The 17,921-nt window shown below is 43.4% G+C and overlaps 1 protein-coding gene across 4 annotated transcripts in view; it reads left to right on the forward strand.

The window, feature by feature from the left end:
* The window catches only part of NSMCE2 (NSE2 SUMO ligase component of SMC5/6 complex), a 224,601-nt gene extending 207,218 nt beyond the window's left edge, over positions 1-17,383 (forward strand). For all 4 annotated transcript variants that reach the window (XM_027132427.1, XM_027132430.1, XM_027132431.1 and 1 more), the window contains 3 exons: positions 9,055-9,155; positions 9,565-9,671; positions 17,041-17,383. In XM_027132427.1, coding sequence (XP_026988228.1) covers positions 9,055-9,155; positions 9,565-9,671; positions 17,041-17,155 — 323 coding nt within the window. In that variant the 3' untranslated portion in view covers positions 17,156-17,383. The remainder of the gene's footprint in view (positions 1-9,054; positions 9,156-9,564; positions 9,672-17,040) is intronic.
* The last annotated feature ends 538 nt before the right edge of the window (positions 17,384-17,921 follow it).

Below are 17,921 nucleotides of genomic sequence, written 5' to 3' on the forward strand. Positions count from 1 at the left end.
AAGAAATAGAATGTGTGCATTCGGTGATCTGCTTTTTCTTAGAAACCTAGAGATGGGCATCAACCTTCTCTGTACTTGCATAACAAGTACTAAATGCATGTACTGAATTTGGGGATATTTTCAGTATTTATTGACTTAAAGTGGATATTGTATGACCAGATCTCAAAGGATTGGTTTTTGTCCCACCAGTAGAATGCACCAGGTTCTGATTACTTTAAAACCCTCGTATTTTGACATACGACGTATTTTGACAGTATTTAAAGAAATGGAGGCAAATTAATACATGATGTCAGCTGAGGACAAAGAACGTGTCTAAAACAACAGCAGATAAATTAATAAGTGCATGATAATGTGACAGGGTACATCTTATGAAAATCTCAGCTCATTTGGAGGTTATAAGCTGAAACTCTTTATTCAGTTTACTTTCAAGATCTTTAGAGGAGTTTGTTGAAAGAGCTGTGGAAGTGAAAGCGGCCAGGAAACTAAAGATGTTGATAGTGCCCGGTCAGCTAACTACACCTGGGCTAATTTAGGCCTCCCTCTGCCCTGGGCATGGAAGGGCTCATCCCATTCAGAATCCTGGGTCGAGCAATCTTGTGGTTTCTCTTTGGGTGAGTCCATAGCACATCGTTTTCATTTAATAGAGCATATATGTTGCAGGTACCCACTCTATGCTAGCTCCGTGGGAATTCTGAGTAATAATATTAATAATCATAACAATATTTATTGACCCCCCTGCTATTTGCCAAACACCCTTCGAAGAATTTTTCATACATTAGTTCATTTAATCCTCATACAGCTCTGTGAAGTAGATTCATTCTCTGTGAAGTAGACTGTAAACTCCACTTTACAGCTGAGAAGATGGAAACAGAAAAAGGTAAAGTAACTCACCCAGGAGCACCCAGCTGATAAAGTGATGGGACCAGGATTTAAACCCAGGCAAGCTGTCTCCGAGCCCATGTTCCTAAACGCGCTAATCCTCACTGCCTGAGTGTCCTTCCCTCTTCTTATCACACCTCCCTGGAGAGCATGGCTTAGTCATCACTTTCTCAGGGAGGTTCACCTTGATTCCTCACCCCACCTTCCGAGATCTTCTAGGTTACTCTTCTTCTTTATACAAAACATATTTGTTATTTCACTCCCTGCACAGAATATAAGTGTTTGTATCTGTCTCTCCCACCAGACGTGATTTTAATCCTCTTCATATCCATGGGCATTTGTGTAGTGTTTGGCACAGAGCAGGTGTTCAATGAATACAACTTGAGTTGAGTTGTTTTGGCTTGAACACACAATGCTTGTCCTCAAGGAGCTTTCAATCTACCTAGAAAAGAAGTTCCATCCACGTGAAACAACTGAATAATGAAGAAATTTAAGCTAAAAGAGTATGGTATATACAGTAGGTGTTATAGGATTGCAAAGGAAGGAGATTGGCTGCAGGGATTGGGTTAGGTTGAGTCTGGATGGGTTGGATTGTGTTTGGTTGGACTGGATTGGATTGGATTGGGTTGAATTGAATTGTATTGGATATGTATAGCTTCTTCCAAATGCTTAGAATCTGAGATGAATGTAGACTATAGCTAACCGAAGAAGGAAGAATACTGATCAAAATGTTGACCTGAGGTAGCTGCGAATTAAATGCTCATGTTTAAGGGGGCAGCAGAGTTGTTTCAGACAATGTGAGCTGAAAGATCCTCCTCATTGTCACCGATCAATTATGAGCTCCTCAGAGAGGCTGACCCTGTTAGTTCCTGGGAGCTTCTTGCCACAGTATCTTGTATGTGCATAGCCCTCACAAGACTGCTTTGTGTTGTATATATCTGTCCTGTGTGACTGAACTCCCTGAGGGCAAGGATTATTTTTTGCCAATACCAAGCATACAACCTGGCACAAAGTAGTGATAAAAATAACAATAGCAGCAACAATTTACAGTTATATAGCATTGGTTTATAATAAAATATATACATGATAAATAACATTTATCAGAACCTAACTATGTTCTATCCATTGTTCTGATTATTAACTCAATCTACTTTTGCTGAATATTTTTTGTTGAAATTGTGTTTGTTGAATTTTGCTATCCTATGAAGAGTATAACACCTAGGAAATTTTTGATTCTGTAGGCCCTTTCTGGACATGATCTGCATTTTAATTCTGCAAAAGCTGTTCACACACAGAAGAGTCTTAGCTCTTAGCCAGTGCCAGAGAGTTTCAAAACTAGGATTCCCTCAATAGTAACTTGACCCAACCAAAGTGCTAGCATTCAGGGCAGGCCACTCATCCCAGGAAGAAACTAAGAAGCATTCAGGACAGGCCACTCATCCCAGGAAGAAAGTAAGAACAAGGCTAGATACCCATTAGTAGTAGAGTAGACCCCAAAACAACGCGCACGCACGCACGCACACACACACTCCTCTTAATTCCAAGCCAAAGAGACCGAGCCTGCTGACCCACTTCTTTTTCCTTTTGGAGTCTAAGACATGTCCGAGTTCACAGATGAGGCCACTCATAACCCCGCCTGTGGGCTGCTTGGTGGGGCAACAAGTCAGGAGTCGGCACAGACACATATGCAGACACTGTGACTGCAGAGCTTCCAACTTGGAATCAACCTTCTTTTGCAGGTGAGGGAGGGGATCTCCCATGTACCAGCTGAGCTGCTCCAAATGCACCATCCCAGAACAGTGCAAGTAAAATAATCCAGGCAGCCCAATAAGCATTTCAGGCAGGCAACAAATATTTGTAAAATATTTGCTACTAACTTTTAAGGGAAAAGTGCTTTTAGAAAAATGTCTGGGGCTTAATTGAAAAAGCACATAGCAATCAACTTTTATTCCCAGCTGACGTAAGACTGTCTGTCAGCCAAATTTGGGTTGCCTGAAGACAGACAAGTGACTAATACTAGGGCTGTGTGTGGCCAGGCCCAAGTGTATTTTCTGACCACAAAACCATGTCTGGATTCTCCTTTGTAATTACTACACAGCCTGTTATAATCGTAACACTTACATTTACTTGCTGCCTTTGACGTGGAATTCAGGGTCCAAGGCTGTACCCCAAGCTAGAGTGAAGTCCTCTCTGTTATTTGCCTAAAACCTGTAAAATCATTATTGTGTGAGACATGTGTGTGCGTCTGTGTCTGTGTGTGTCTGTGTTGCCGCATCTGTTAAATATGTTAAGTATATCCTTGTGAAAAGTATGCCCACTCCTGCCTTGTTGGATGAAGCACTTTACTAATGGGATGTTTATTGAACACCTACCACTACATGCCAAGGACATTTTAGAATCTAGGAAACAGCAATGAACAAGACAGTGAAGTCCCTGCTTTCCTGGAAGAGAACAGGAGTAGGGAAGAGTAGAAGAGAGGGAGACAGACAAGAAAGTAGCCCTTAAAGAGATGCTCTGTGCAGTCACAACAGAGCGATGGGGTAGAGGAGGGCTGGTGTCTTCTTTCGCTTACGAGGTCAGAGAAGGCCTCTCCAAAGTGATAACATTGAAACCGACATTTTAAAATGACAAGAAGGAGTAGCACAAGCAAAGATCCGGAGGGCAGAACATCCCAGGCAGGTTAGGATAGCAGCCGAAGAAGAGAGAGAGCTTGGCATGTTCAGAAGCAGAGGAAAGACCGGTGCGGCTCGAGCACGGTGGGTGAGAGGGGGACTGGTCAGACGAGCTGGCTGTGTAGGCCCCTGTAAGAAGCAGGCGGGGGTGGAGGGGTGGAGGTCGTGCCCCCTGTAAGAAGCAGGGATTCTAGTTAGGAGGCTCCTGAAGAGGTCTGGGCAGAAGGCCGTAGTGCTTTGGACTAAGATGCAGTAGAAATCGAGAAAAGGGGCTAGATTTCGATTTAGGGAATATAGTTGAGAACCAGTCAACAGAACTTGCCAGTGGTTTGGATGTGAGGAATGAAGGGAAAGGAATAATCAAGAATGATTCCAGGGACCTCCCTGGCGGTCCAGTGGTTAAGACTCCACGCTCTCAATACAGGGGGCACTGGTTCGATCCCTGGTTGGGGAGCTAAGATCCCGCATGCCTCACAGCACGGCCAAAATAAATAAGATAGGTAGGTAGATATATAGATAGATAGATTCCAAAGGTTTGGGCTCGAGCACCTAGGAGGAGGATGACTGAGATGAGGATTTAGCTGTTCACTGACAGTCATTACTGACTCACCGTGAACCCACATCTTGGGATCCAATAAATGCCCTCCCCCGCCTCCTAACCTCACATCACTGGGGAATATTCATAGACTTTTGGAAATCCTTGATTGTTTACCTAATTACTACTACAAGCATTTTCATGTCTTCTCTTTTTGGTTTTTATTTTATGACATCAAAAAAAATCCCATTCAAGTTACTAACTCAGTCCTGATACATCCCTCCTGGGTGCTCTGTACATATTAGTTCGTGCCCAGGTTTCCCTCCTCAGCACTTCGCTTGGGTGCCCTGGGCCCCGGGCATGGATGTTAGGTGTGGGTCTGAGACCCATCTGGGCGGAAGCTGACAGCTGGCGCATATACTTCTGACAGCATATGCCCTGTTTATGTGGATGGAAAACAGTGTGACTCATCATCTTGTTCTTCCTTTTTTAATCAGAAATTCTTTTTGAGATCTCTTGAATAACAAACGGATTTAATCTGCTTACTTCTTTATTATAATGGTGATATTTTCTACTTTTGCCTTAAAAATATTGTGGAGGCTTCAGTTTTCTTGTCTATTCAGTAGGAATAACAATAGAGTTGTTCTTCATGGGTGTTTTGTGCAGATTAAATGAAATAATGTATATAAAGTGCTTAGCATAGTAGCTGCTATGTAGCTATGTAGCAGCTACTACTAAACTTGAGGTATTATTAGTAATAAAATAATAATCTGGGGGAGGGAGGGATGGCTCCCAGAACCTATACACTGGTTTTAGTATTCAAATTAAGCAGGCCAAGAAAGTAGAGCTATACGTTGATTTACCGTACTAACTCCCTGCCTGACTTTGGACAAAACCTATAATGTCTTTGGATCTCCGTTTTCTCCAATAAATGAGGGAATAAGGATAAATAACCTCAGTTTAAAACTTTTGTGATTCTAGTAGACGATCTGTATTTTTTCTCTCCAATCTTCCTTTCAGCGGGCTTATCAAAAAGTTTTGTCTTTGGGCTTCCCTGGTGGCGCAGTGGTTGAGAGTCCGCCTGCCGATGCAGGGGACGTGGGTTCGTGTCCCGGTCCAGGAGGATCCTGCATGCCGCGGAGCGGCTGGGCCCGTGGGCCATGGCCGCTGGGCCTGCGCGTCCGGAGCCTGTGCTCCGCAGCGGGAGAGGCCACAGCAGTGAGAGGCCCGTGTACCAAAAAAAAAAAAAAAAAAAAGTTTTGTCTTTTTGTATAGATTAGTGTAAGTGACATTTATTGCCAGATGTGACCTTTTGTTTCAGCACACTGTAGAATCCCAACGTTAATATCACTTTCTATAAATATAGATTTCGGGTGAGGAAATGTTCTAGCTCAAGAGAAGTTTAGCTGTTGCAGCTCTTTCTCTTTTTAGACTCTCGGTCCGTGGGCTATTACTCACCATTGGCATTCTTTCCCAGTCTCACTTATGTCACCTTCTTCTTTCGTGATCGCTGCTGTTGATAGCCACCTACAGCTTCTAAGTTCCCCACTCAGCCTTCCCTAGTGGCTGGCATTGCATTTGAGTTGTGCTTTCTTGCTTCCTCTACTTTTTGAAATATAAAAATAGAAAATTAAAAAAAAAAAACCCACAGTCTTTCACATTGGCTGAACCCTGTTATTCATCCAACAGATTTTCTGGTGAATTCCACAGTATAACGTATGCAGTCAGAAATCTTTCAGTTCAGAGGAAGCCCTGTGAGAAATGGACAAAGAGATACTTTTATTTTGACTGTCAAACGCACAATCAGAAATGGGCGGCAGCAGCCTGCAAGAGGAGGCTTTGGAAAGTGAATCAGAGAATCAGAATAGCTCTCAGCTCTGCTCCTTGACTTTTCTCCTTACCTGTCCAACTTTCCTGAACCATCGTGAAGAATAATTGGGTTGGGGCTTCCCTGGTGGCACAGTGGTTGAGAGTCCGCCTGCCGATGCAGGGGACACGGGTTCATGCCCTGGTCCGGGAAGATCCCACATGCCGCGGAGCGGCTGGGCCCGTGAGCCATGGCCGCTGAGCCTGCGCATCCGGAGCCTGTGCTCCGCAACGGGAGAGGCCAGAACAGTGACAGGTCCGAGTACCGCAAAAAAAAAAAGAATCATTGGGTTGGTAAGAGGACTCTTTTTTAAGAGTCTGACTCTTGCGCTATTCATACCAAAGACAGGTCCTGGGAAGCACAAAGACTCTTCATAGATCTAAGGAAAATTATTTCAGAGGCCGCAACTCACATCACAGCAAACATACTAAACTATGGCAACTTCCACATTAAATATAATTTTATTGCTGGCAAAATTTTTTGAAGATATTTTTACAATTTTGCTTTGGAAAACGGTTGGCTACAAGTAAGTGATTTAACCTGTAATTGGCTATTAATTTCTCAGCAATTATCTTAGCATACTTGGGAATTATTAAATTAAAACCTAAATCCAGCGTATATATTGCTTCCAAAGGAAATATTTTTGATTACCAAATCAACAATTAATGAAGTTAACCCAACATTACATTTTGTAGACCTTTAAAATTATTTTCCGTTTTGTAGTTATCCTGTTTTGAAACCAGTAAATGGTTTTCAAGGTCTCAGACCTTTTTATCGGCCCTTGAAAAGCTGAAAGGCCCCAGGCATCATACCTTAATGACCAATGGTTAGAAAACGCTCTGTCTGGGAAATCCTAAGCTCTGAGGGCTTCACTCTTGCCTTCTTCAAGGAATAAGCGCTGTTTGGGGGACATTTCTCTAAGAAAATACAACAAGCTGGCATATAAATAGCACTAGTTGCTAAAACAAAGAGAAACCCCTACCAAAAAAACAGAGTAATTGGGGGCAGAATCCCTGGGTTTCAGCCATAAGTTCACTGGGTGACCTTGAACAAGTGCTCTGTGGCCCTTTTCCTGTTCCCAGTAGTACTTCTCCAGCATATACTTCATCTGGCCAAGGGGGAAGGCCAGGGCCAGCAGTTGTAGGAACTAAAAGATGTGCAGAACCATCTCAACTTAAGAAAAGGGTCTCCCTCACACATTAAAAGCGAGGCACTTTTTAATGTCTATATTCAATATTTTGCCAAAATGAAAGAAGGAAGGGAAGGGAGAAGAGAGAAAGGGAGGGGAAAAGGGAGGAGGAAGGACTACACTGTCACTGCACTGTCACACTTGTGTTTAAAACACTACTGATCTTTGATTTCAGTGCAGAATGACAAGTCTGCCTTCTCCAGAAGGAAAGGCTTTCATATGAGATTCTCTCAGTACCCCATTCAGAAGCCATCTATTATCTAGTTTCCCTTGGTGAGGGGCAAGGACCATGAAAAGAACACAGATATCAGAATCAAATAAGTTATATTCAAAGCTAGCCCTACCACTCATTTACTCAGCAGTTCTCAAAGTGTGGGCCAGGAACGCCTAGGGTACTCTGAGAGCCTTTCAGGGTACCCACAAGGTCAAAACTATCTTCATAATAATACTAAGATGTCATTTGCCCTTTTCACTCTCTTTCTTTTCATAAGTGAATTTTTCCAGAGGCTATGTGATGTGATATCACGACAGACCGGACACATATACACAGATATCAAAATCCAACTACCTTATGATGATCTCTGATAATATCTGAACTGGAATCTCCTCCAAATCTTTTAGAAAACTCCACTAATGGAATCTAGTTGAGAAACTGAAGGAAGAAAACTATAATATATAGTTCTTCTTCACTCATTAGTGAAGTTCTTCACTCATTAGGCCCTTTTCTTTCTTTGACCAAAGCCTACAAGCTTTTTGCTCCTTTATCAGGTACTGTGTCCTTTGATTTAATTTTATTCATCCCCCCAAATGAGAATAATTCCAATGAAGTATTCCCTGACTTTCGATGTACAATGGATTACTAGAGTTATATTTATTGCTCTGCCCTGCAGACCGTGATACTCACCTCTCTGCCACCATAGAAAGCATCAGAAACATCATTGTTGTTGGAAGTTGCCTCAAGGAGCCATTACACTATGGAGTGGATGGAAAGACACATTTTAGGATAAATATAATTTTGCTCACTTATTTTCATTCTTTGAAATTGTTTAAACTAGGCCTTCTTAAACCTCTTATCACTTCTTACTGGACAGAAATTAAATGTGTAGACATTATTTTTAGACTGGCGAAAAAATAAATATATAGTATGCAAACCGTGAAAAAAAAATCCAACTATCTTCTATTAAGCCACACATTAAAGATATTTTCACAAATGTAAAACAATGCCACTCTTATCTCTAACTTTTTTTTGTTCTGGAAAATATAATTACTTTTAATTTTTTTAATGTCATTTATGTTCACATGTCATGGGGTTGTTCTTTTTAAATGAATTAATAAATACATATTTTTAAATTCCTAAGTCTTAATGTCTAACATGGCAAATCTTGATAAATATAAACCACATTTTAAAAGTTTATTGGCATCCTCAATAATTTCTAAAAGTACAAAAGGGTTCTAAGACCAAAAAGTTTGAGAATCGCTGTATCGTCCAACAGTAACTATCATTTATTGAATGTGTCTTTGTGCCAGGAGCTATGCAGAGCACACTAAATTCTTCACCTCTTAATCTTTGCAATAAAGTTATAGAGACGTTAAAAACAGACCTCGCTAGCACGAGGTCTCACAGCTGGAAGTGACAAAGATAACCACGTCCTTCTGACTCCAAAGCCACATTCTTGATTAGTGAACAGTACTCCCTCACAAATTCACTCTCTGTAACTTTGAAAAAGTTATTTCGCTGCTCCAAATCTGTTTCCTTACCAAACATGGGCAGAGTCCTGCCTCCCCTGCAGAAGAGTTAATATGCATCCAGGCGCCTAGCACAGGGGCTAACACCAAAGAGACCCTTCCATCCCTTCCTGTCCTTGACATGTTAGACCAACGAGACTCAGCAACTTCCCTTTTTTCTCTCTAGATGGTCTTCAAGCAGACAGAGAGGCTGACGGCACAGAAGGAGTTGATGAAGATATGATTGTGACCCAAAGTCAGACCAACTTCATCTGCCCCATTACACAGGTACTGTTTTCTCCTCCTTCCCCTGAAAGAAAAAGCGATTCACTTCATAGAGGCAAAGGGTTCCTGTTTGCTTTCTGACTTCATTTCATGTCTAGAGTTGAGGAGGGAGGAAAGGAAAGGGATGAGAGTTGAAGAGTATACCTGGGAAAGAGTTTTCAGTCAGTGATGCCCTTAGGGATCTAGGAATAAACCTGGCCCACAGGCCAAGTGTCATTGGTGCCACTGGTCTCCCTGCATTTTCTGATGTGGTCATCTGCCCTAGGAGTTATCTAGAGCCGTGAGATGGGGAGGTTAAACCTCGGAAGTCCCAGGTCTAGGCAAACATAGTGCCAAATAATTGTTGGCTTGGAGAAGTTACTGGAAGCTGATCACTATCATTCCTGAAAGCCTGATGTCTCCTTGATTGCAGTTGGAAATGAAGAAGCCAGTGAAAAATAAAGTGTGTGGCCACACCTATGAAGAGGAAGCCATTGTTCGCATGATTGAGTCCAAGCGCAAGCGGAAGAAAAAGGCCTGGTGAGTTGCCGCGGGAAGGGAAGTGACACCTTCCCAGCGGTGGTCAGTCCGAGGCGGTGCGTTCACGCTGGAGGAAAAGGCATTTAAACTTCTCCCCTGAAGTCCATTCAGCCGGAGGGATCGTGTCAACATGGAAAAACAGGACATGAGGGAACAAATTAGTAATCTGTTCAGGAAGAAACTAAAGGAGCTTCAACCACACCTTCAGAACATGAGAAAAAGGAATTGGATGTAATGTTAATCATTAGATAATAGGAATTTTTATGAATTTGTGCTGGAGCCTGAAAAAAATAGAGAACTGTGATACTGAGAGATTTCTTTTCCCCTTTCTATATGCACTTACCCAAACAAGAAGGAATGGTTAAAAAAATTATTTTTTTTTTTTTTTGCATTCTGCAATACAGGTAGTTTGTTTAAAAAAAATATTAAGTCATCATCCTAAGATAAGAATTCGTATCCAGTTGGTCTTGATGATCAAGATTTGATTGTCCGGGAAAACCTTTCATATCTTTAATTACATAAATAACTTACCAAATGGTTTAAGTAAATTCATGGATGACTGCAATGAGAAAAAAATTTTTAATTGGAATGTTTAGAGAATCTTTCTTTTATATATATATTTCTACCCCTTTCTCTCTCTCTCTCACGCACACACACACACACACACACATGCTCCAACCCTGGGGGACCATGGCTCAGTTCCTGTAATAACCTAGAAACCTGAGTTGGCTAGCCTAGCTTTGACTTGGTTGGCATTTCTTATGCTTTTATCACAGATTTGTCGAAGGAATGGAATTGCAGGTGTGACCAGTTCTCAATGGACTTGTGATAACAGTCCCTTTGATGTGTGGCTTGCTTCTCCATCACCCAGAAGTTTGCTGGTCCAGACCTAGAACTGGAATTCCCCACCACTCCTCATCTGGGTGTGGACTTAAAGATAGGGCATTTGAGACTGCAGATATCTTGATGGTCATTCAGTCAAGTAGTTTGCCCTATTTATTCTAGAAGAACGGCCTAATGATTACAAAATCGAGATTGTTTGAGCACATTTTTATCTGTTTTGACTTTCCAGCTTACAACTGAGATACCATATTTCCCTAAGGAACCTTTCATTTTCCCTTGTGAGTGTAATTTTCTTTGTTTCTGGACTTCTAAGGCTTCTTTTTCTCCTTTTTTCTATGTTTAGTCTCTGAAAAACAAAATTTTAATTTTTTGACATAATTGCTAAGAATAGGTATTCCCAGATAGTTCTATGTCACAGGTCTTCTTCCTTAAAGTTTGTGACATTCTCCTCTAGTCAGATTTGAAAAGGGCAGGCACTGATACAAAAGCACATTTCTCCCAAGTCCCAGGATGGCTGGGAGCAACTCCCAGAGCAGGCTCACATTTAAGTGCATCTTCTTGATTACATACTTTGATTTTCTAATGTCCTTTGCCTTTTTTGAATTGTAAATGATGTTTGGAAGCACTTGAGTAACACCCGTCATTTGGAAAAGGTGGGTATTTTTCTGTCGTACTTCTATAACTCGGGTGCAGATTCCGCAAACTCTGCAGGTTCTCATAGCTTAGTTAAGAACAGTTAAGTCCAAGTGGAGGAAGTCTGGAAGGATTACAGCGAAGGTACTATGTTTGCTGGGCCTTGAAAAATGAGAAGGATTTCAGAGAATGGTGAAGAAGACTCTTTCTAGCCAAGAGGCTCGCCCTATTCAGAGTCTGTTCCACTTGGGGGATAGTAGGTACAGCAACAGTTATTGCATGTTAGCTGGTGATTAGAAGGATGCTCTGGACAATAGCAATAGGGGAATGGTGTATGTAAATTCTCTCTCTATTCTATACTCATTGTAGAGGGTGTTAAATGTCATGATTTCATTAGTTTCCTCATCTATAAATTGATGATAATAGTTGTAATTGCCTCATTGGTATGTTTGGAATTTGAATAAGATATATGTAGAGCACTTAAAGTACCTGTCACATGGTCAGTAAACTTTATCCCCCATCATCATTATCCTCATCATCATTCTTGCCACCATTATTCTGTAGGCATGAGAGAACACTGCAGGGTTTTGAGGGAATAAGGCGAGTCAACCTGGGTTTTAGGAAGTTACTCCAGTAGCAGTTCAAGAGATGGATGAATAAAGGCATGAGGTGAAGATGTCAATTCAGACGCTTTTGCAGTAGATTAAGTTACAGATAATGAGAGCTGGGATTGAGGCAGGAGTCATAGGTGGAGGGAAATGAGGAGGAACACGATCGTGGAGGTACGATGGACAGAATTTGGGAGCCGGAAGTTGAAGGGAACAAGTGGAAGGATGACTGACATTTCTCAACTGGGTGTCTAGAAGGATGGCGATGTCATTAGCCGACAGAGAGGTCGTAAGGGGAACACATTTAGGAAGGAATATAAGAGGCACAGTTTGGGTCATGCTAAGTTTGAGGTCCTAGCAATACAGCCATCTGGAGGTATCCAGGAGGCACAGAAAATGTGGGTGTTTGAGCTCGGAGAGAGCTCTGAGTGTGAGATGTTGACTGTAAGGTTATCGATACAGAGGAGTCAGAGCAGCACAGGTACAGCTCTGGACCAGATGTGACAGCCAGCTGAGAACCCCCAAGGACGGGACCTTGGCCTGGCTCTGAGCAACGCGAGGCCAGGATCCAGCTCTGCTCTGCTTACCGCGTTCCCCCAGCACCTAACATAGACCCACAAAAAAGCATTCTGCCATTTTGAAAGGGCAGTCAAAGGAAGAAGACTCCAAGCAAGCAGTCTGAGACGTAGCCAAGAGAGAAAGGATGAGAGATAAGCGAGTTGGGTATCACAGGAGCCAGTGCTGGAGTGCCAGGTACATTGTATTCGGTAACAGGTTAGAATCCAGGGCCTCTTCAAATCCTGCTCCAGAGGTTCCTGATTAAACGCGAATTAGTGTTGTTTCCCAGGACACATGTTAGGGCGATGAGCAGTTCTGGCTTCCCTTTGTTTAAAAATGTCTATGACACATCCAGTCTGAGAAATCTCAGTTTTTCCTCCTTGTTGGTTCCAACTATGTTTTGTCAGACAGGAGTTCCAGTTACATTGTGTTACTGGCACTGACTCCATTTTAAAGTCTCCATTGTTGAGACTTTAGCCCTAACTAAATACAATAGTTAGAATAATTCCTTAAAACACATCTCTTAATAACCAGGCTGTTTATTATCTTACTAATAAAGCTGCCTTATGATTTTCATATTAATAAGATATTTCCTGTTATCCATAGTCATTTCTTTCCTTTTTTGTTTAAGAACAGAGGCTATATTAACAAACAGTCACATTTAAGAGTACAATTAAGTTGAACAGAAAGGTGTCGTTGAATAGCAGAACTCCAGCATTGCGCTTGGAGGCCCTATTTTAACCATTTACCAACAAGTCCATTAACCTCTCAGAGCCTCAGTGTCTTCATCTGTAAAATGGAAATAGCGACATCTCACAGAATTTCAGGATCAAAGGAACAGTGGGGAATTCCAGTCTAGGCCTGGACCAGCAAATTTCTTGGCAGTGGAGAAGCAAAGCACTCAGGAGAAAGCTCTTTTTGGACTATAGCACGCTGAACAAATAGCAGTCGGGTTATTGAGGTCAAGACTGTTCATGTTTGTATTACTTACCTCACTGCTTGGTGACACATTATTTTAGACTCAGAGGATGTAGGATAGAGTTACACTCTGTGTTTAGGTATGATGGGAATCCATCCCACTCACATTTCTAGACCTGCTTTCTAGAGCTGGGCTGGACTTTGGAATTCTTGGGGCCCAGATCCAGGAGCTCGTCAGACCCAGAATCCTGTACTTTTGAGCTGATGCTGAGGCCTAGGGTCCCCAGAGCCTCTGGGACCCCCTAAGACTCGGTCCCTTCACTCAGCAGACACTTACACGCTTGCCCGCTGCTGCAGTGGGTGGAATGTTCTGCCCTGTCAGTGACCCCAGTTCAGGACCCAGCCTCTCCTTCCAGGCCTGTAGGTCTGACTCTTTCACAGTAATGACACGAGAGCTTAAGACTGTGTGTTGCCACGCCTATCTTGCTCACCAGGATGTCGTGGGGATGAATGCACTAATGCTTATAGAGTGTTCTTTCTCCAGAGGAGGAGTGCCCTGATTCAGTATCATGTCATTATGACCTTGTCTTCTCCTCTTTAGTTTAGAAACTTGTGTTTGTTTAATTGAGACGGGGTGAGAAACAAGGTTCTCCTGCATCGACCTCTCCTCCGGGAAGCCTTCCTGGAACCCCCATTTGTGCTGCGCAAGGTGCCCCGCCCCTGTGCTCCCACAACGCCTGCCTCCTGCCAGCATTGTAGGTGGGCCCGGCTCTTCTCCACAAGGTTCTAGAGAACAGAAGTTGTGTCCTAGAGCAGGAACCAGCTTATCGAGCACCTGAGTGAATTCCGGGACCGTTGTCGCACGCATCCTACTCATTCTCACAGCAACGCTATGCTCTGCCTTCCTAGAGGAAGAAACTGAGGCCCATTAATGACATCAGTTGCCCAGAGTGTCACAGCCAGGAGGCTTGAGCCCAGGTCTTTTTCACCCTTGAGCCTGTAGTGTCTTTAGGCCGTCTGGCTCCCATTGGGAGGGCTTTTTGGTTAATGCCTCTGTCCCCTGGGCTGATACCCTCAGTGAGCTCAGACCTCTTTGTCTGACACGGGTGGCCCTGGGTTAATGTGCACGCCAGCTCTGCAACTGACTGGTGTGGTTAATCCCATCACACATTCTCAGAATGCTCTCATTTACTGACTAAAACCACTGATGTCATCAGGAAGTCCTCCCCACCTCCCTCTCCACTTCCCTAAAGCAGCTTATTCACTGTCTGACTATTGGTATTAAAGACTTTGTTCTGTGAAGTGGGGGAGATTACAGCCTGGCAGTCAGTGAGAATGATCAGTGGGTTGATAAGCATTAACGGAGGGTCATCCCAGCCACCGACTTCAGGTTGCATTTCCATGTCATGGAAGTTGAAGTGATGAAAACTGCCTTTGCTGAAGTCAGGAAAGCGTCCGTATCCTTTTCATAATCTCACCTTATTTACTTTCATACTGAAAGAAAGAATTCACTTTGAGACAGCAGGGTGTTGTAAACCGGTGTAAAGCATTTCTCAAGCACCTCCAATCCTTCCCCTAACGCAAAGCCAAATCATCATACCTGGGCCAAATCACCCCCATCGTCTTTCATATGATTGCCTTTCTTTAATCACATTTTAACACATGTCCCCAGCCATACAGGACACATTTCAGTATTTTGAATATAAACGTTGTTAGCAAGCACACTATTCATTACATTGGTTAATGCTCCTCTAATATAAAGAGGCCTTGGGCCAGAAACCAAGACCAAGAGAAAGTGTCACATTTGTGTTGAACTGTGGAGCTTTCTACCGCTGGACAAATTGGAGCTCCCACGATCCGCTTTCTTCCTCTTCTGGTTTATAGCGTTTGTCTTGAACTTGTTCTTTTTGATCTGTGCTTTTTGGAGGGCTGTCTCAGATCACTGGGCCAGAGCTCTGTGTGGGGCAGGAACCTATATTTGTATTTTACAGCTGGGTGCTTGGAACTAGCACAGGGCCAATCACATAAGAGGGTCAAATGAATGCACGAATGTGCGCCCGTCTGTGTTGGAGGTATGCAGTCTATAGACAGATCAGCAGCTTTCATCAGGAGACTGGGGATAGTCATAGGAGATGGTGAAGGGAATGAAAGCTATTGAGCACTGTGTTGCCTGGAGCCCCGTGAGATTGGGATTCTGCCCTATTGTAAATCTGAGGACACAGAGGCTCCAGAAGGTAAAGTGAGTTGCCGGTGATCTCATAATGAGCAAGTAGGCATTGGGGTTAGAGTTCAGACCTAGGTTGGCTTGACTCCAAAACTGGGCACTCCACCAGAGTCTGGTTCATGTTGAGAAGAAATCAGGTGACTTCATCCAGCCCACTGCCTTCAGAGGAGACCACATGTAAACAGAACCGTGACTCACCCACTGATTTCTTCAGCCACAGCTTTTCCCCTGAGTCCCCATCAGCCCACTCAGTCTCTCCACTGTGAGGACTAGTGGGCATTTCAGAGGCAACATGTAGCAACCAGGACTCCTGCCTGACTCCATCCTCTCCCGGCTTTCCCGTTGTTTCCATGGAGATGAAGGGTATCACCATTCTGCTTCAGCTCGGGCCAGACTCCGCACAAAGCTCAGCTCTTTCCTTTACCCTCCACATTGGGTCCATCAGCAAGTCCCATAGGTTCTATTTCCGGTTGTATCCCAAGGCTGCTCACTGCTACATCCTCATCCAAGCTGCCCTCACTCTGCTGGCTGCTGCACAACCCCCCTCCCTCCCCTGCTTCCCCTCTGCCTGTGTTCTGTATTAAACAGCCAGAATCGTGTTTTCTAAATGTAAGCCAAACCCCATCCCTCCCCTATCTCCACCCCTCCATTGTTTTCACATTTAAAATAAAATCCAAAGCCCCACACGCCCTCCAACCAAGTCTCCAAATGCCCTCCCTCTTGCCCTGGGCATTCCAGCCACACTGACCTTGTTCTTACTCCGGGGCACCAAGCGGCTATCTCCTCGACTTCTACACGTGCTGCTGCCCCAGCCCGAGCCTCACGCAGCCCTTGTTCTAGATAAGACCTCCCAGTGAGCCTTGCCCTGACCCCCTCTAGATAAGCCCCTTAGCTCACACTCTCTCCCTTGACCCTGCTTTTTAGCCTTTGTAGCACTTAATGCCACGTGAACTCACAGCAAGCATCTATGCAGTTGAGTTAGCGAAGATCTGTCTCCCCCACTGCAAAGTGAGCGCATTGCCCTGCCCCCAGTGCTGGACAGGCCCTGGCTTAGTGAACAAATGACCCGGTGAACAAATGAATAAGCGCACATCGGTCCTGATTTTTTAAGTGTGCTCCTTTTTTGGTAAAATGTCCTCACGTAAACACTACTCAGCCGTAAAAAAGAATGAAATTTTGCCATTGGTAGCAACATGGATGGACTTGGAGGACGTTATGCTAAGTGAAATAAGTCAGAGAAAAACAAATACTGTGTGATATCACTTATCTGTGGAATCTAAAAAATACAACAAACTAATAAAACAAAAAAGAAGCCAACTCACAGAGAACAAACTCGTGGCTCTCGGTGGGGAGAGGGAGGGGGAGGGGCAAGATAGGGGTGAGAAGAAAAACAAGGGGTTATTATGGGATTATATGAAATCACCTGTGTGAAACTTTTGAAAATTGTAAAACACTATAGAATTTAAAGAATCTTTCATTCAATTAAAAAAAAAAATGCCCTCACTTAAATTCTTGCATGTGAGAGAAGTTTATGCTGAAGGCATGAAGGTGAAGCGGCCTGACTTGATCTTCTCATCCCTCACAGTTGCCCGAAAATTGGCTGTAGCCATACAGACGTGAGCATGTCTGATCTCATCCAGGACGAGGTGCTGAGGAGGGCGATTGAGAGCCACAAGAAAAAACGTCGTCAGTCTGACTAGGAAGACCACCTGCCTGCAGGGAACTCCGCAGCCTACCTCCTACCCCAGCCATCTGTAGAGAGGAATGCTTGTCAAAGCACTTCGACTGGCTGCATAGCATACTTTGGGGTAAAACTGAAGGTTTTAGTGTATTTGAAAGCCTTTTTCTATGTTACAGTAAACATTCAAGCATATTATATTGTTTATTTTTAAGTGTTCTGCAGTTTTAAATAAAACTTTGATTATCTGCGTGTGCCCTATCTGTGCGCCTCCCGAGGTGTAAATGCTTCCAGTGGTAAAGCCTGGGTGGTGCTAGGCTTCTCTATTTCTAATCCTTCAGACTGCTTTTTATTATAGTTTTCACAAAAAAAATGTCTTGCAAGGCATGTTTGAAATGCAAACACATAGAAACACCCCCAACTGCAAGCATTTTCTATCAGGATAGTAAAGAATAGCATGAGGGTGTAAAGCAAAGCCGGCTTCCTTACCTATATTTACTTTGTATATTGACAGTTCCAAATATGTAAATGCTTTTGTCATTCTGATGGGCACAGAATGCTCCAGTAGCTGGCTTATCAGTGCGATGATAATTGATGCCATAATGGAAACTTTGCTGCAGCCTGCTGAGATCCTGAAGCGTCATCGGAAGCAACCACATCCTGGCTGTTCTCTGCCTTGCTCCGTGGCTTTCGGTAAGTGGCTTCAGCCCCGTGGGGCTGGGGGGTCTTCAGCCACGACACAAAGATATTGAATAAGATGTTCTGTACTGTCCCTTCAGCCCCGAAAG

This window comes from Aethalodelphis obliquidens, unplaced genomic scaffold (genome assembly GCF_003676395.1).
Source record: "Aethalodelphis obliquidens isolate GAN/ISIS:26980383/991018 unplaced genomic scaffold, ASM367639v1 scaffold41, whole genome shotgun sequence".
Lineage (NCBI taxonomy): Eukaryota > Metazoa > Chordata > Mammalia > Artiodactyla > Delphinidae > Aethalodelphis > Aethalodelphis obliquidens.